The following is an 18,873-nucleotide window of genomic DNA, read 5'->3' on the forward strand; positions in this document are numbered from 1 at the left end:
ATGGATCACAGAACCGGCTGCCACTCTGGATCGTCCCAGGAAATGGCCCCGCGCTCTTGGGGAGGAGTTGGCTAGCCGAGATGAATTGGAAATGGGGGGATGTGCACGCCATTTCATCTGTGGAGCGAAGTTCATGCTCACAGGTCCTACAAAAATTCGGGTCACTGTTTCAACCCGGTGTTGGAACGTTCAAGGGCATCACTCCGGACGCCAGACCAATGCACCACAAAGCCAGAGCGGTGCCGTATGTGATGCGTGAGAAAATTGAAAATGAATTGGACAGGCTGCTCAGAGAGGGCATAATTTCGGCCGTTGAATTCAGCGACTGGGCAAGTCCCATCGTTCCTGTCCTTAAAGCAGATGGCTCGGTCAGGATTTGTGGTGACTACAAAGCCACCATCAACCAAGTGTCACTGCAAGACCAATACCCGCTCCCGAGAGCGGAGGACCTTTTTGCCACGCTGGCAGGTGGCAAGCTGTTCACGAAACTGGACCTCACTTCGGCCTACATGACTCAGGAACTGGCTGAAGAATCCAAGCTTCAGACCACCATCACGACGCACAAGGGATTATTTATCTACAACAGGTGTCCGTTTGGCATTCGTTCAGTGACAGCTATCTTTCAGCGGAACATGGAAAGCTTGCTCAAATCCATTCCTGGAACAATCGTATACCAAGACGACATCCTTATAATGGGTCGAGGCACCGAGGAACACCTCCACAACCTGGAGGAGGTGCTACGCCGAGGTACGCTTGCGGCTGAAAAAGGCCAAGTGTGTAATTTTGGCCCCAGAGGTCGAGTTTTTGGGCAGGAGGGTTGCCGCAGACGGGATCCGGCCCACTGAATCAAAAATGGAGGCAATGTGCCGGCGCCCAGGCCTGGCAACACGTCGGAGTTACGATCATCCCTGGGACTTTTGAACTATTTCGGGAACTTTCTGCCGAACTTAAGCACATTGTTGGAGCCGTTACACATGATCCTATGTAAAGGTTGTGAATGGCTTTGGGGGGACTGTCAAGAACGGGCTTTCAATAAGGTGAGGAACCTGCTGTGTTCTAACAAACTGTTGACTTTGTATGACCCCTGTAAAAAACTGGTTTTAACGTGCGATGCATCGTCCTACAGGGTTGGGTGTGTGTTGCAGCAGAGTCATGACGATGGCCGACTCCAACCGGTGGCTTATGCCTCCAGGTCACACTCCCAGGCAGAGCGTGGATATGGCATGGTCGAAAAGGAAGCACTCGCTTGTGTTTACGGTGTGAAAAAGATGCACCAGTACCTTTTCGGTAGATGGTTCGAGCTAGAGACGGACCACAAGCCGTTAACATCACTGTTGTCTGACAGCAAGGCTGTCAATGCCAATGCGTCAGCTCGCATACAGCGATGGGCTCTCACGCTGGCTGCATATGACTACACCATACGGCACCGGCCAGGCACCGAAAATTGCACTGACGCGCTCAGCAGGCTCCCACTGGCCACCACCGAGGGGGCAGCGGAGCAAAGCGCTGAGATGGTCATGGCCGTTGAGGCTTTTGACACTGCCCATCACAGCTGCCAGATCAAACTCTGGACCAACAGAGGCCCCCTCCTATCCATGATAAAGAAATGTGTCCTGACTGGGGATTGGGCGCCCGCACACACGGCATGCCCCGAAGAGGTCAGACCGTTTCAGAGACGGATGGATGAGCTCTCCATCCATTCTGACTGCCTGCTATGGGGCAGCCAGGTAGTTATGCCCCAGAAAGGTAGGGAAGCATTCATCAGGGAACTCCACAGCGAGCACCCTGGCATCGTGTTAATGAAAGCCATTGCCCGGTCACATGTATGGTGGCCGTGGATTGACTCAGACCTGGAACACTGGGTTCGCAGGTGCATGACGTGTGCCCAGCTGGGCAATGCCCCCAGGGAGGCCCCACTCAGCCCGTGGCCCTGGCCCACCAGGCCATGGTCACATATTCACATAGACTATGCGGGCCCGTTCATGGGGAAAATGTTTCTGATCGTTGTCAATGCATACTCGAAATGGATCGAGTGCATCATATTAAACTCGTGCACGACATCCATCACTGTGGAGAGTCTGCGTACAGTTTTCGCGACCCATGGCTTGCCGGACATCCTGGTCAGCGACAATGGCCCATGTTTCACCAGCCAAGAATTCCAGAGTTTATGTTGGGCAATGGTATCAAACACGTCCGGACTGCGCCGTTCAAGCCGGCTTCCAATGGCCAGGCGGAACGTGCGGTCCAAGTCATAAAACAGGGCATGTTACGCATCCAAGGACCCTTCCTTCAGTACCGCCTATCGCGCCTCCTGCTGGCCTACAGGTCCCGGCCGCACTCGCTTACGGGAGTCCTGCCAGCAGAACTCCTCATGAAACGCACGCTTAAAACGCGGCTGTCCCTCATTCACCCAGCCCTGGCAGACATTGTTGAGTGCAAGCGCCAGTCCCAATCCGAGTTCCATGATCAAAACTCAAGGGGGAGGTGTATAGAAATGGATGACCCGGTATTTGTTTTTAACCACGCTTTGGGACCCAAGTGGCTTGAGGGCACAGTAATTGGCAAAGAAGGGAATAGGGTCATAGTGGTCAGACTAAACAATGGGCAGATATGCCACAAACACTTGGACCAAGTGAAGAAAAGATTCTGCATAGACATGGAGGAACCTGAAGAAGAGCATGAGATGTCACCCACACCTCTGCCAGTGGACGAGCAACGAGGACAATCCACAGCTTGCACAGTCCCGGCGGCCAGCCCAGACAGGCCGGAATCACCTCAGGTGACAGAGACGCATGCCGAGGCTCAGCCACCAGAGCCACAACTGCGGCGCTCCACGAGAGAGCGTTGACCACCTGAAAGACTTAACCTTTGACACAAGAAGACGTAAGGGGGGGAGGTGATGTCATGTATGTAACTATCATGCAACGGTAATCCTCATGTAACTGCAACCTTCATGCAACTCCTGTACACTGTACTTGTACCCTAGAAATGCACACCCTGACCACAGGGGGTGAACTTGTGGGAGACACCCCTCACCTGGGTTTCCAGGTATAAAAGGGGAGGTCCCACCCATGGTCAGCACTCCTTGGTCCTGGGAATAAAGGTTAAGGTCACGTAGTTACTGTGTCTGCAGTACATGCCTCGTATGAGTTTGTAGTACGGTGCAGGAACACCACACTAACCATTCCAATCCCGTCAGAATTTTATATGTTTCTATGAGGTCCCCTCTCATTCTTCTAAATTCCAGTGATCCAGTGTTTCTTCATATGTCTGTCCTGCCATTCCGGGAATCAGTCTGGTGAACCTTCGCTGCACTCCCTCAATAGCGAGAATGCCCTTCCTCAGATTAGAAGCCCAAAACTGTACACAATGTTCAAGGTGTGGCCTCACCAAGGCCCTGTACAACTGCAGTAAGACCTCCCTGCTCCTGTACTCAAATCCTCTTGCTATGAAGGCCAACATGCCATTTGCCTTCTTCACCGCCTGCTGTACTTGCATGCCAACTTTCAATGACTGATGTACCATGACACCCAGGTCTCGTTGCACCTTCCCTTTTCCTAATCTGTCACCATTCAGATAATATTCTGCCTCCCTGTTTTTGCCACCAAAGTGGATAACCTCACATTTATCTACATTATACTGCATCTGCCATGCATTTGCCCACTCACCTAACCTGTCCAAGTCACCCTGCAGCCTTTTAGCATCCTCCTCACAACTCACACCGCCACCCAGTTTAGTATCATCTGCAAACTTGGAGATATTACATTCAATTCCTTCGTCTAAATCATTAATGTATATTGTAAATAGCTGGGGTCCCAGCACTGAACCCTGCGGTGCCCAACTAGGCACTGCCTGCCATCTCAGCTACCATCCCTTTCAAATGAATTGTCATTGCCTGGTCCTCCTGTAGTTCGTTACCCTCTATGTCACTACCCTCCTTTAGTATCTTCTTTAACTGGTCCCTTAAGGTATTCACTTGAATTTGCAACTGCGTGTTGTCCACACTATTTACCAGTGATGTCCCAGTATTAAATGCTGTAGCTACATCACTCATTAACCCCCTTTTCCATCTCGGTTTGTACGCTTCACCCTGACTCTTGTCCCCGTAATTCTTTTGATAGAATTATTTAAACATTTCCCTTAACAGTTTTTCGTATAACTTTTCCATTTCTGGCAGGCACCACCAGAGTAATTGTAACTGTTAAATTTAGAATAACCGACGCTACTTCATAATATACAGAATGATACAACATTTTCCCTGTAGGGATTAACGCGAACCCATTCTTGGGTGCAGGTGTGAGGACAGACATGGAATTTCTTCTTTTGGAATCTCCAGCACTTTAGGGAGAGGTTTTAATTTACTCACAATCAGTTCTGTTGCATTGACTGTTTTTGGAGGGTTCAAGGTCACACAGGAATCAAAACTCTGCGTCCAATTAATTCCTGACCCAGAATCCTGCCATTGCCTTTTAACGACAATCCCCACACCTCCCCTGCACTTGTGGCTAGATCCAACTACACAGATATAAATCCCTTGTTCCTCCTTCCACCACTTTTCCCAACACAAATTTGCCCTTTTTGTTCCTGTGGTCCGCCTGTTTGAGCTATTACCCAGTTTCTCTCATTCTGTGGATGCATTAACTTTTCCCCTGTCTGTTTTCCGTAATCACCACCATCCTCCCATGGGAGTAATCCCTTTACATTCCAGACAAACTCGTCTACCCTCTTTCACCCCTACCTTTCTGGTCGTGATGTTTAGCCTGGGGCAGGACACTGACACCTCCCCAAGTTTATTCTCGGTTTGTCTGGATTCCTTTGTCGAATTTGACCCTAACCACCCTGGCCAACTTCCAGTGTGAGCATAGGCGTTTGTGCCCTTGTTGCTTCATATGGCTCCCCCTTGAGTTACAGTGGGGCCGGTTCCTCCCATACACCTGTATGTAAAGAATGTTTTGGTGTCTCCCCGATCTCCCAATCATTTAATAATAATGGCCATCCACAGACCTATCCACAATGTCCACCTCATCTCGTATCCCTAGTTCGATTCACTCCTATGAAGACAAAAATGAAAGAAATACTTTTGCTCTGTGGGGGCCTCCCCCTCACAGGTCCTTCTTCAGTTATTCACATATGTACATAACACCTTTTTCCGATCACTGCTTCCCTCTCCTTTTATCCCGATGCTTGGGCTTTCGCAGTCTCGGGGATGGAGATGGAGTAGGCATCCAGGGCACCCTAGATTGCAGTACCCGACCACTCCGCCTTACTGATCCGTCCCTTACTTCTTCATCATCCCACAGCATTGGTGGAAGGCTTACACTGATCAAACTCATTATTGTTCCTTGGGCCTTCGCCCACTTTTCACTTTTCTCTCCGGGGTTGTACAGCTTACACTGTTTTATATGGAATCATTTTATATGTTTTGGCACCTGGATCGTGTACATCATAGGGCTTGCCTTGTCTACAATGCTATATGGTCCTTTGTACAATGGTTCAAATGCCCCTATTCTGGCATAATTCCTGACCATTACCTGATCCCCTACCTTCCATTCAAGCGTAACCCAGGGTTCCAGCAGCAGTTTATTCTGCTGGTGCTGCCTGCCCCTATTGTTAGCTGCTTCCCAATGCAGCCCCTTCAGAGTATCATACAGATCTCTGATAAACCTATCCCACGTGTCCTTTTGTTGTGGAACCAAAATAAGACTCCCATTCGCACTAAACTGAGAACTTACACAAAGGAACTGATTCCCATAATCGGCAGTGCTATTGTAAAGCTCTTCTACAATAGAGCGGTGCACAAGCTACCCCTCTAGGTGGTAGCGGGCGATGGTCCCACACTGCTCGGCAGGAGCTGGCTGGGAAAGATACGTTGGAACTAGGACGACATCCGAGCGCTCTCGTCCGTTGATGATACTTTGTGTGCTCAGGTCTTAAACAAGTTCCCCTTGCTGTTCGAACCAGGCATCGGGAAGTTCCAAGGAGCAAAAGTGCAGATCCACCTAATTCCGTGGGCAGGACCCATCCATCACAAGGTGAGAGCAGTACCGTACATGGTGAGAGAGAGGGTGGAGATCGAGCTGGACTGGCTGCAATAAGAGGGCATCATTTTGCTGATAAAATTCAATGAGTGGGCCAGTCCGATTGTTCCAGTCCTCAAGGGAGACGGCGCCATCAGAAACTGTGGCGATTACAAAGTAACTATCAATCGTTTCTCCCTGCAGAATCAATACTCACTACCAAAGGCAGACGACCTATTTGCGATGCTGGCGGGAGGAAAGCTGACCTCAGCCTACATGACACAAGAGCTGGAAGAATCATCGAAGGGCCTCACCTGCATCAACACGCACAAAGGTCTCTTCATTTACAACAGATGCCCGTTTGGGATTCGATCAGCCACAGCGATATTCCAGAGAGACATGGAAAGCTTACTGAAGTCGGTCCCGCGCACGGTGGTCTTCCAGGACGACATCTTGGTTACAGGTCAGGACACAGTCGAACATCTGCAGAACCTGGAGGAGGTTCTTAGTCGACTCAACCGCGTGGGGCTCAGGTTAAAACGCTCGAGGTGAGTTTTCCTGGCGCCCGAAGTAGAGTTCCTAGGGAGAACAATCGCGGCGGACGGCATCAGGCCCACCGATTCGAAGACGGAGGCAATCGAGAACACACCGAGGCCACAGAACATGACGGAGCTGCGGTCATTTCTAGGACTCCTGAAGTACTTTGGTAACTTCTTACCGGGTCTCAGCACACTGTTAGAACCACTACATGCCTTACTGCATAAAGGAGACGAATGGATATGGGGCAAAAGTCAAGAAAATGCCTTTGTAAAAGCTAGAAAATTGTTATGCTCAAACAAATTGCTTGTGTTGTATGATCCATGTAAGCGTTTTGTACTAGCATGTGATGCGTCGTTGCACGGGGTCGGGTGTGTATTGCAACAAGCTAATGAATCTGAGAAATTGCAACCAGTTGCTTATGTATCCAAAAGTCTGTCTAAGGCTGAGCGAACCTACAGCATGATTGAAAAAGAAACGTTAGCGTGTGTTTATGGGGTAAAGAAAATGGATCAATATTTGTTTGGGCTCAAATTTGAATTGGAAACTGACCATAAGCCACTGATATTTCTTTTTGCCGAAAGTAAGGGGATAAATACTAATGCATCGGCCCACATCCAGAGATGGTGCTCACGTTGTCCGCATACAACTACGCCATCCGCCACAGGCCAGGCACAGAAAACTGCCAATGCTCTCAGTAGGCTGCCATTGCCCACCACGGGGGTGGAAATGGCACTGCCCGCAGATTTAGTCATGGTAATGGAAGCATTCGAGAGTGAGCAATCATCCGTCACAGCCCGACAGATTAGAACCTGGATGAGCCAGGACACCTTACTGTCCCCAGTAAAAAATTGTATGCTTCACGGGAGCTGGTCCAGTGTCCCATTGGAAATGCAGGAAGAGATAAAGCCGTACCAGCGGCGCAAAGATGAAATGTCTATACAGGCAGACTGTCTTCTGTGGGGTAATCGGGTAGTGGTCGCCAAGAAGGGCAGGGACACTTTCATTAGTGACCTCCACAGTACTCACCCAGGCATTGTAATGATGAAAACGATAGCCAGATCTCACGTGTGGTGGCCCGGTATCGATGCGGACTTCAGAGTCTTGCGTGCACAAATGTAACACATGCTCGCAGATAAGCAATGCACCCAGAGAGGCATCACTAAGTTTATGGTCTTGGCCCTCCAAACCGTGGTCCAGGGTCCATGTCGACTATGCAGGCCCGCTTTTGGGTAAAATATTCCTAGTGGTTGTAGATGCGTACTCCAAATGGATTGAATGTGAGATAATGTCGGCAAGCACGTCAGCTGCCAACACCGAAAGCCTGCGAGCCATGTTTGCCACGCACGGCCTGCCTGAAGTCCTTGTGAGCAACAACGAGCCATGTTTCAGCAGTGCCGAGTTCAAAGAGCTCATGACCCGTAATGGGATCAAACATGTTACATCTGCCCCATTCAAACGAACATCCAATGGGCAGGCAGAGAGAGCAGTGAAAATCATCAACCAGAGCTTGAAGAGGGTAACTGAAGGCTCACTGCAGACTTGCCTATCCCAAGTCCTGCTTAGCTACCGCACGAGACCCCACTCACTCACTGGGCTTCCACCTGCTGAACTGCTCATGAAAAGGGCACTTAAGACAAGCTCTCGTTAGTCCATGAATGGGTAGAGAGCAGGCGGCTTCAACAAAGTACATAGCATGATAGCGCAAATGTGCCACGCAAAATTGAAATTAATGATCTTGTATTTGTCTTGAACTAAGAACAAGGTCCCAAGTGGCTTTTCGGCACTGTTGTGGCCAAAGAGGGGAGTAGGGTGTTTCGGTCAAACTTTCAAATGGACTCATCTACCGGAAACACTTGGACCAAATCAAACTCAGATTCATGGACTATCCTGAGCAACCCACGTTGGACCCTACCTTCTTTGACCCCCCAACATACACATCAGTGGCAACCGACACCGCGGTTGACCACGAAGCAGAACCCATCACCCGCAGCAGCCCAGCAGGACTCACCACACCAGGCAGCCCAGCAAGGCCAGCTGCGCAGCAGCCCAGCGAGGGCCCAACAAACAATTTACCAAAACCAGCATTTGCACTGAGATGATCAACCAAGGAAAGAAAGGCCCCAGATCGACTCACGCTGTAAATAGTTACACTATTGACTTCGGGGGGAGAGTGTTGTTTTCTATGTAAGCCTGTAAATACCTTGTGTAGCCACCAGTGGGCTCATTCCCTGGAGTCCCAAGAGATCCCCCAATCCCTTGGGAGCACCTGTACTTAAGGAGGCCTCACAGGCTGAAGAGGCACTCTGGAGACCTGCAATAAAAGACTACGGTCACACTTTACTTTGAGCTCACAGTATCTAGTCAGACTCTTTATTCATATATAACAGTTATGTTAGGTCCTAACTCTATGGTTAAGGGTTTCGGAACTGCCCCAGCCTGCTCATTACCTATAAAACCCACCAGTGTGAATGGGATTCTGCTTGACCATGGGGAAGTGGTCGGATTCGGTGAGTGGACAACTGTGCTAGAGGCTCCTGTATATTAGATACCTTCCCCTGAGTGTTTCCACCTTCACATTAACACATGGCCTGCCCCACATATCATATATGAGCAGACACAGGTATTCTGCCTGGGCGCAACGTCAAAGCAGGGGTGCCGACGCATTGGGTCCCTTTTCTCCCACTGCTGCATCCAGCTTTCCTCCACCCATGCCCATAACCTGCTGTAATGCGGCCACTAAAATCTGTACTGGGTCGTCGTCTACCTTCTAGATTTTTCCTGCCTCAGCACCCTCGTACTCTGGCTTCCCTCTTTTTGAGAGCCTACAATCCTTGCTCCAGTGTCCCAACTTCTCACAGTTAAAACACTCGCCTTTAGATCGACCCGCATTACCTCCCTCTTGTCTCCATTCTTTCTTTTGTCTAACCTCTCCTTTAACTTTGTGTATCTTCCCTTTTAGTTTATCTTCCTCCCTTTGCCTGGACTTAAAAGCTAGAGTTAATCTTCTCAGCAACCCTGCCTCTGTATTCTGGAGATTGTCTGGGTCAAACCATGCTTCGCCCTTTGTTCTGAGCCGTGGCAAACTGTTAGCCATTACGGTTCTCAGCCAATGGTTTCTGGGTTCCGCTATTAAGTCTGCCCATACTAGATTTCATCCAGTGGTCCTTAAATAAGTCGGCCACAGTCTATCTGCAAACGTATCGGATGATTCAATTATTTGCTACCAAGTCTGTTCTACCTGCCAGAACGGACTATCCTGTCTGTACCCTAGCGCTGTCATGATTTCCTCCTTTAAGCCCTGTGGGGTTCCTCAACCTAACTTGGTGGCTGTCGACAAGCTCTGATAAAGCTTCCCCTCCAGCGAGAACAGTGTTAGTTTCACTTTCTCCTCCTCCCTGCAGTTATTTATACCCGCTATCTGCTCTATATTAGCAAAATGAACGGAGGCATCTCCTCTTTGTTTTAACTTTACTACACCCGTCAGCATCTCCTGCAGCTGAACGGCGAGTATGGGATCACATAGTCGCTCTTTAATTGAGCCGGACCACCATTTGGTGGGGGTGGGCCGAATTTTTGCTGTCTCAAAGGACACTTCGGTTTCGGGGGTCCCAGTGTCTCGGGAGCTGGCCGATGCTCGCTATACTCGGGCCCATCGTCTGACTCTTTCCCCTCTGGATCCCAACCTTCCTTGCCTGTTCCTGGTGCCATGAGACAAACCTTCCCTTTGGCCCTGTCTAACTCTGCTGTTAGCTTGCGGATCTTTCCTTTACAAGGTCCATGATCTGCCCTCGTAACCCTGTTCCTGCGCTACCTGATGGGCTATCTTCATTTTCCCGAGCTGTTCCTCTGCCTCTTTGACTTTTTCGAATTGCCTTTCACTTTGTTTGTTGCAGGTTTGCTGCTGCTTTTTGCACTTGGTCACTAGGCACTGCAAATACTCTTAAGTGATTCCATGCCATTTCCTCCCTCATACCTCAGTGCTGCCTTTCTTTCTCGAAACTGGCTACCTCACCTTTTAACTTTTTATTCTCCTCCTCCAGCTTTCCTGTCCTTTCATTTAACAGTTATGAGCCAAATCGCCTTCTCTTTTGACCTTTTGTGGTTGCTACTGACTGTCCACTCTGCTGTTTTTTCCTGCAGATCACCAAAGCGCAGCATTTCCCATATCCATGGCTCTGAAATATCCAATTTGCTGCATATATATGCAGCTACCTTAACCTCCATGGACTTTCTACAACTGCTCTTAGCCGCAGACTCTACCGCGTTTTGCTGCAGTGAGTCCATTTCCAGTGCCTCTGGCTGAGAAATTCACCCCAACTACCTTGGTCTCCCCTTGCAGTGACCTGTGGTTCCCGTTACTCAGGATCTTTTGGTCTTTCTCAGACCCCTGCGCAGACTACCTGCGACTTCTTTTCTCGGTGGCTACCCTAGTCGACCTGAGACTACTCCTGCCTGTCAGAGACTGTTTCTCTCCTGGTCGCCTAGCTGCCCTTGAGAAGATAACTTTCAACTACATTAGCCAACCTTACACTTAACCAAGCCTCCCTCGGGGTTCTTGCTCTAGTTTTGTGTCCGTGATCCTATTTCCAATGCCGAGGCCCTGCCGCCAGTTGCCAATTTCTGTAGGGAGTCTGTTTTTCACTCTACTCTGATTCTTAGATCTCAGAACTTATAGTGGGAAAGGACAACACGTGGCACAAAATTTATGCTTAACCCAGTGTCAGTTTTATTACGCACAAAAAACGGCTAAAACTACAGGACTAGACTTCTGAGAGAAATCGACTGAAAACATACAATCACCCTTCCTGGCTGTAGCTATTGTAGGTTCGTGGTCATTGGTTCCATGACCGGTTGGTTCTTCTTCTGGCCGTTCTCTGCAGTGCTGTTCCTTTCGTGTACGTTCTGTACTACATGTCCTTCCATCCGTTCGTCTGTTCGTTCGTTCGACCTGTGTCCATCTGTACACGTGTCCTTCTACTTCTTCTGTGTGCTTCTTCTTCTGTCTGTTCCTGTCCCTCTTCCGTCTTCTGCTGAGCTGATTCTAGCTCGAATATTTATATCCAGGCTTTGACTGATCTCCCACCACTGCGGTTTCTGAAAAAGTGTTTGCATCGATGCATTGTTTTGTGGTCCCCTTGGCTGATTGACTGCAATAATGGACTCATCTGTTTTCCCATTTACACACTGAGTCTGCAAGGCTCAAATTGATTTCTCATCTTAACACTTCATCCCCAAAAAATATGCACCTGGTATGGTTCCTTTGTTGTCTGGTCTCTTTACAGACTTGGTGTCTCCAGTGGGCTTGTTTCTCCCCACCCTGGTCAATCAAGTTCAGGGCCTCACGTAACAACTCCATTGTTGTTATGCATGAAGTCAGTTTTGGTTCCTGACCACAGAATGTCCTTAATTGTCCAGCTTAATTCCAAAAGCTTGTATTTAATCAATTTATAGTTCATGGTCTCCTTCTGTGCTTTTCTGATTAGTAACCTTACACCCCCATCCCGCTTCCGTTAAAACTCAAAATTGGTGGGATCAGGTCGGCAATCCCATTTTGAACAATATATACCCACATGTTCCAAACCCACCCGCTTTTTAAATTAAAATTCCCACCAAGTGTTGTGAGTCATTTCCAAAGTCAAATATATTTGGGGATGGAGCAGAGATTTGGGGTAGTAGGCACTGTCCAGTGTTTTGTAACCACGGCCCAACAAGGAGAGAAAATTGGTGGAAAATGGAAGAGAAAAGTTATTGGATGTCTGAGATAGTAACTAAGAATGTAGGATACAGCAATAAAGGATGTGTGGCTCTCCTCCCATTTAATGGCAATGCAGAATTCATACCTTCTGGTAAGCCATGGTAACCCACTCTAATATTAGGATTTGGGCACTGATAGGTACGGTGCGAAATGTTGATAAAACAGTAAAGATATTCGAAGGCTGGTTCTATCGAGATACACTTTCTGGCAGAGCCAGTCTTTGGGGATATTTGTATCTTTATGCAGAGGGAATCTGGTGGGTTTTTTTCAGATTTTGTACCTCACATTGGTATTGTCCGTACAGAATGTTTAAATGCTCATCCGCTTTATAAATTTGGAAACTGTTCTTGACAATTCTTGCAGTCACTCAATTGAAAGAAATTCATTTCAAGTGAAATGTTTTTGGACAGAAATGATAAGATATATAAATGCTAATCCCTTTCTTGCTCTTGCGACTCTCTGTTTTAAAACCTGAATGACTGTGTCCCTATCTCTATTTTTTTAATCACCTGGTGTTCACAACCTGAATAAGACCAGAGTGTTCCAAACATCAGGCCCCCAATATTTATGGGATGGTGAAGAGGTCGCGGGGTCAGCCGAGAACCGAGCAGGGATCTGGGGACACGGAATCCTATCGAACCTAACGACAGGACCTCATAAACATTTTTGGTTTATTTCCGTTCTGGCAACCAGCCTAACCAGCGGCTGGGAGGGAATATCAGTGGCAGGAGGCCACGACCAGAGAATAAACACAAGCAGTTGTTGATAGAAATCACACTTTTTGGCATTTCTTACTGATAAAATTCAAGTCCTCAACAAAATGTAAAAATGACAATATTTTTACATTGTATTTCTAATAGTTCTTTTGTTTTGTATTCTTAGAATGTCGAGAGCACCTTTAACTCAAGATCGGTCAGTACAAAAAATTCACTGCTGAAATATCAAAGTAATTGATGAAAAGTTTTGTTTAGAATGAGCCATTGTGTATTGAAGTAATAAAGTTAATCAAAATCTAAATAGATAATGAAAAACTAATAAAAATGTATTATTTCTGCTAACCTAGTTTTTCCTTTCCCCATAATCTTCTTCTCCATTTGTCCTTTATTTATAGCCTAAGATTTACTGTGTGCAATATTAGTGCACAATTGCTAATGCTTTAGTGTGATGTTTATTTACAATGGGTTAAATTATCTTATAAAACAGCAAATAAATTCCATAGGAACATTGCACATGAATGTACACATATTAATTAAAATTTACCTTTAACCTGTCCAACTGAGTGTAATCCTGCATTGGGGGAGAGACACTACTCAGGATCTTAGAAAGGTCTCATTCCTTTAATGAGTTAATGAGTTCTGACGAAGGATCATCGACCCGAAATGTTAACTCTGCTTCTCTCCACAGACCCGCTCAGATTTCCAGAATTTTCTGTCTTTATTTCAGATTCTTGCAAGTGCAATATTTTTCTTTTGTGTCATCGTGCCTCTTGCTTTTTGATTCACCTCCAAGGGAATCTTGGAAAACTTCCTGTAATGGTCATAGCAGACAGGACCTTCTTGGTTAACTGTATCTCCATTGGCTGGAAGCACACTGCACCAGTCACTGGCGTAGCGATCATTTTTCAGGTATTGGCAGGTGTCAAGTGAGACACTGCGACATGGAGACTGTCAACTGCTTTTGGCAGCACTGAGCTTGATTCAAGGCATTAGGATCTTAAAGCTTAGGACACATCTGTTAGAAGCAGAGGTGCTACTCTGGGGTGATTGCCATGGGCTTGGGGGGCATGAGAAGACTCAAGCAGAAGGAAATAAATGATCTTTTACTCATTCATATACCAGTGACACCTCACTGCCCCTTCTCCGGGGCAGTACTGGCTAGTAGTGTTGTGGATGATAGCAAATGTAGAAGTAAGAAAAGATTACCTATCTCGTTTGATTTTCTTTGTTCTTCAGCAGATATTCTTTACACACTGCACTCCCACCCAGGAATACCCCCTTAGATTTTGCAGGGATTGTACAGAATAGTTTTCTGTAGCACAACAGTACAATTTTCTGCAGTACAGCAGGACCTGAAGGTACTTGTGCATGAAACACAAAAGGTTAGTATGCAGGTACAGCAAGTGATCAGGAAGACCAATGGAATCTTGGCCTTTATTGCAGGGGATGGAGTGTAAAAGCAGGGAAGTCTCGCTACAGTTATACAGGGTATTGGTGAGGCCACACCTGGAATACTGCGTGCAGTTTTGGTTCCCATATTTACGAAAGGATATACTTGCTTTGGAGGCAGTTCAGAGAAGGTTCACTAGGTTGATTCCGGAGAAGAGGGGGTTGACTTATGAGGACAGGTTGAGTAGGTTGGGCCTCTATTCATTGGAATTCAGAAGAATGAGAGGTGATCTTATCGAAACGTATAAGATTATGAGGGGGCTTGACAAGGTGGATGCAGAGAGGATGTTTCCACTGATGGGGGAGACTAGAACTAGAGGGCATGATCTTAGAATAAGGGGCTGCCCATTTAAAACTGAGATGAGGAGGAATTTTTTCTCTCTGAAGTTTGTAAATCTGTGGAATTCACTGCCTCAGAGAGCTGTGGAAGCTGGGACATTTAATAAATTTAAGACAGAGATAGACAGTTTCTTAACCGATAAGGGAATTAGGGGTTATGGGGAGCGGGCAGGGAAGTGGAGCTGAGTCCATGATCGGTTTAAATGGTGGAGCAGGCTCGAGGGGCCGTATGGCCTACTCCTGCTCCTATTTCTTATGTTCTATTCATTTTGCTACTTTGGATCAAAATGAACATGTGAATTGGCAGAGGCAGTGGTCTGTTATACCGTGCAAGTGTGCGAAGCCAAGTGTAGGCCTGCAACCGCACAGAGCAAAAGGGGAGAGTTCGAGGTGAGACCGGGCCGAGCTGTTGGGTATTTGTTTTTCAATCTACTCTGATTCTTAGACCTCAGAACTTATAGTGGGAAAGGACAACACCTGGCACAAAGTTTAGGCTTAACCCAGTGTTCATTTTATTATGCAACAACAAAAAATGACTAAAAAACTACAGAACTAGACTGCTGAGAGAAATTTGACTTTAGACATACAATCACCAGCCCTGGCTGCAGCTCTTCTTCTGTCCATTGTCTGCAGTGCCTGCTTGCTGTTTCTTTTTGTGTTTTTCCACCTGCTTCTGTTTTAGCTGTTGTTTCTTCTGCTCTTCCTCCTGCTTCTGTTTTGCTGTGTTCTTTGCTTGCTGTTCCTTCATCCTGTGTTCGTATATTTATATCCAGGTTTTAAATAAGTTTCCCACTGTGACAAAATTCGATTATTGATCCGTTTAACTGTTTGGTGATGATGTTGAATGGCTCCTAATTTGCATGCGGAGTTGACAATGCAAAAGATACTTCCATATGCTGAATGCTGTTAGCCCAAAAAATTGCACCTTGTGGGGGGTCTTTTGTTGTTACAGACTCGATGTCTCCATCAAGTTCAGGGCCTCACGTAACATTCCATTGTTGTTATGCATTAAGTCAGTTTTGGTTCCTGGCTACAGGATGTCCTTAATTGTCCAGTTTAATTCAAAGCTTGTATCAATCAATTTTTAGTTCATGGTCTGTGTTTTTTCTGAAGAGTAGTAACCTTACAATATCCCTACTTTTAATGTCTCTTATAATAAACTCAAGAGACATTATTCTGGGTGGCGTCTTCTTTTTCCATGAGCGTTTCTGGGTGATTGCAGCCTTCAGTCAAATCTCCCCATTACATTTCTTTTTACACACAAAACCCAATGTTTTTACAATACAAGTGTTTCTTACAACAAAACCATATTTGGCCTTATTCTGACTTCAGTTTATACCGTTTTTACAAACACTTCGGCCTGGGTTTACTTTTATAAACGTTCCAGATTCTCTTTCCTCCTCTTTTTCTTTAATTTACAGGACAGGAAAAGTAGATGCAACACTATGATCATCTGTACAATTACTACTGAGTGTGATACGATTCGAACCCAGAGGGGGATTTCAATATTGAGTCCCAGATTCCTTCGTGGAGGGGCCATCATTTCCTCGATTTCTCCCCTTACTTTATCATTTTCCTGGTGTAACGTGTAATAATGTTTGTGGGACAGCTCGATGTTCTTTAATAGTTCAGTCAGATGTTTGGGTAACGGCAGGATATCGTATCCAAAACCCGATATGTATTCCTGGAGATTCGGTAAAGTACCGTTAACTGTGACACTTATGTGTTTGTGGTCTGAAATAGGAATTATCCTTTCTTGTGCGACTTGTGTCTCTACCTGGGGTTTAAAACAAAAGGTAGAATCTCTCACTGAACACCAAGTGTCCTGGTGTATTCTATACCGTCTTTCACTGGTGGTGACACAGTGTGTCCCATTTCCCTTATACGCAACCTGTGGTGGAACATGGTTGTGAGCCGTCACATCCATGATGCAGCTTATAGGCTGCCCGTCCTCGTACTTGAACCCACATACCGGCCGGTCGAAAGGGTTCAGATGATAGGGGCACAATATCACGTGTGTACCCCCTCTCTGGCATCCCTCCAGATTAGCACCGGTTATTGAGTCTCCCAATTTTACCACATACTGTGGGATTTTATGATGTTTCACATGTATCCCATTCCGAATTATCCCAATGTTTTCCATCCGGTATACCAGTATGTGTCGTTGTGACTGATCCAACACCGATATTCAAAGCACTATCCCCATTATGGATTGTTTACTTTGACCACAGTTGACCGGGACTGGATACACTTCGGAGGCTGACCGTAGCTGGCACGAATTCAGGAGGTTGTTATAGGCACTCAATGCTTTTAGATGCTTGTTGTTGACCCACGACAGTACGTGGCCTTGTTTTAAATCCTCTAAATTACTGCATCCTTCATTTAACAACACATGTCTTTCATGACACACAAGTCATTCTGAGCAGCTTGATCTGACGCGTTTCTACTCTCCTTGATTAAATCATTGATGGTCTGAGCGTGTTTTTCCACCTCAGCTACCATCTCTTTCAAATGAATTGTCATTGCCTGGTCCTCCTGTAATTCGTTACCTCTATGTCACTACCCTCCTCCAGTATTCCCTTAAGGTATTCATTTGGACTTGCAACTGCGCGTTGTCAACACTATTTACCAGTGATGTCCCAATATTAAATTCTGTAGCTACATCACTCATTAACCCCCTTATCCATCTCGGTACGTATGCTTCCCCGACTCTCGTCCCCGTAATTCTTTTGATAGAATTGTTTGAACATTTCCTTTAACGATTTTTCATATAACTTTTCCGTTTCTGGCAGGCACCACCGGGGTAATTGTAACTCTGTTAAATTTAGAATAGCCGACGCTACTTCATAATATACAGAATGATACACCATTTTCGCTGTTGGGGTTAACACCAGCCCATTCTTAGGCCCGGGTTTTAGGACAGGACATGGAATTTCTTGGTTTGGAATCTCCAGCATTTTAGGTAGAGGTTTTAATTTGCTCGCGATCAGCTCGGTTGCATTGACTGTTTTCGGAGGATCTGGGACCGCACAGACATTGGGACTCGAACCCACGCTGACGCTGGGCCTCGAACCCACGTAGACGAGGCATTGGGCCTCAAACCCATACAGACAAGACATTGGACCTCAAACCCACACAGACGCTGAGCCTCGAGCCCATGCAGACGAGACGTTCGGCATCAAACCCACACAGACGCTGGACCTCGAACCCATGCAGACAAACAATGTATGTGGGGCCTCAAACCCACACAGATGAGACATTAGGCCTCAAACCCACACAGACAAAACATGGTGGGACTCGACAGACCCACACAGACATGATTCCCTTGTTCCTCCTTCCACCACTTTTCCCAACACAATCTCGTATCTTTGGCTCGATTCGCTCCTATTAAGACAAAAAATGAAAGAAAATAATTTTGCTCTGTTGGGGCAGCCCCCTCACAAGTCCTTCTTCAGTTATTCTCATATGTACATTCTTAAATCAATTTAACATTGGAAAGTGTGTGGTCATGCACATTGGCAGAAAAAAAATCAAAGAGCAAGTTATATTTTAAATGGAGAAAGATTGCAAAGTGCTGCAGTACAATGGGACCTGGGGGTACTTGTGCATGAAACACAAAAGGATATTTTGCAGGTACAGTAAGTGATCAGGAAGGCCAATGGTATCTTGGTCTTTATTGCAAAGGGGATGGAATATAACAGCAGGGAAGTCTTGCTACAACTATACATGGTATTGGTGAGGCCACACCTGGAATACTGTGTGTAGTTTTGGTTTCCATATTTACGAAAGGATATACTTGCTTTGGAGGCGGTTCAGAGAAGGTTCACTAGGTTGATTCTGGGGATGAGGGGGTTGACTTATGAGGACAGGTTGAGTAGGTTGGGCCTGTACAAATTGGAATTCAGAAGAATGAGAGGTGATCTTATCGAAACGTGTAAGATTATGAGGGGGCTTGACAAGGTGGATGCAGAGAGGGTGTTTCCATTGATGGGGGAGACTAGAACTAGCGGGCATGATCTTAGAATAAGGGGACGCCAATTTAAAACAGAGATGAGGA

The 18,873-nt window shown here is 46.6% G+C and overlaps 1 protein-coding gene across 50 annotated transcripts in view; it reads left to right on the forward strand.

The window, feature by feature from the left end:
• Positions 1-18,873, forward strand: part of LOC139232545 (heat shock protein DDB_G0288861-like) — a 990,854-nt gene that overhangs the window by 567,034 nt on the left and 404,947 nt on the right. For all 50 annotated transcript variants that reach the window (XM_070862910.1, XM_070862948.1, XM_070862943.1 and 47 more), the window contains one exon: positions 13,195-13,224. In XM_070862910.1, coding sequence (XP_070719011.1) covers positions 13,195-13,224 — 30 coding nt within the window. The remainder of the gene's footprint in view (positions 1-13,194; positions 13,225-18,873) is intronic.

This window comes from Pristiophorus japonicus, chromosome 20 (genome assembly GCF_044704955.1).
Source record: "Pristiophorus japonicus isolate sPriJap1 chromosome 20, sPriJap1.hap1, whole genome shotgun sequence".
Classification (NCBI taxonomy): domain Eukaryota; kingdom Metazoa; phylum Chordata; class Chondrichthyes; family Pristiophoridae; genus Pristiophorus; species Pristiophorus japonicus.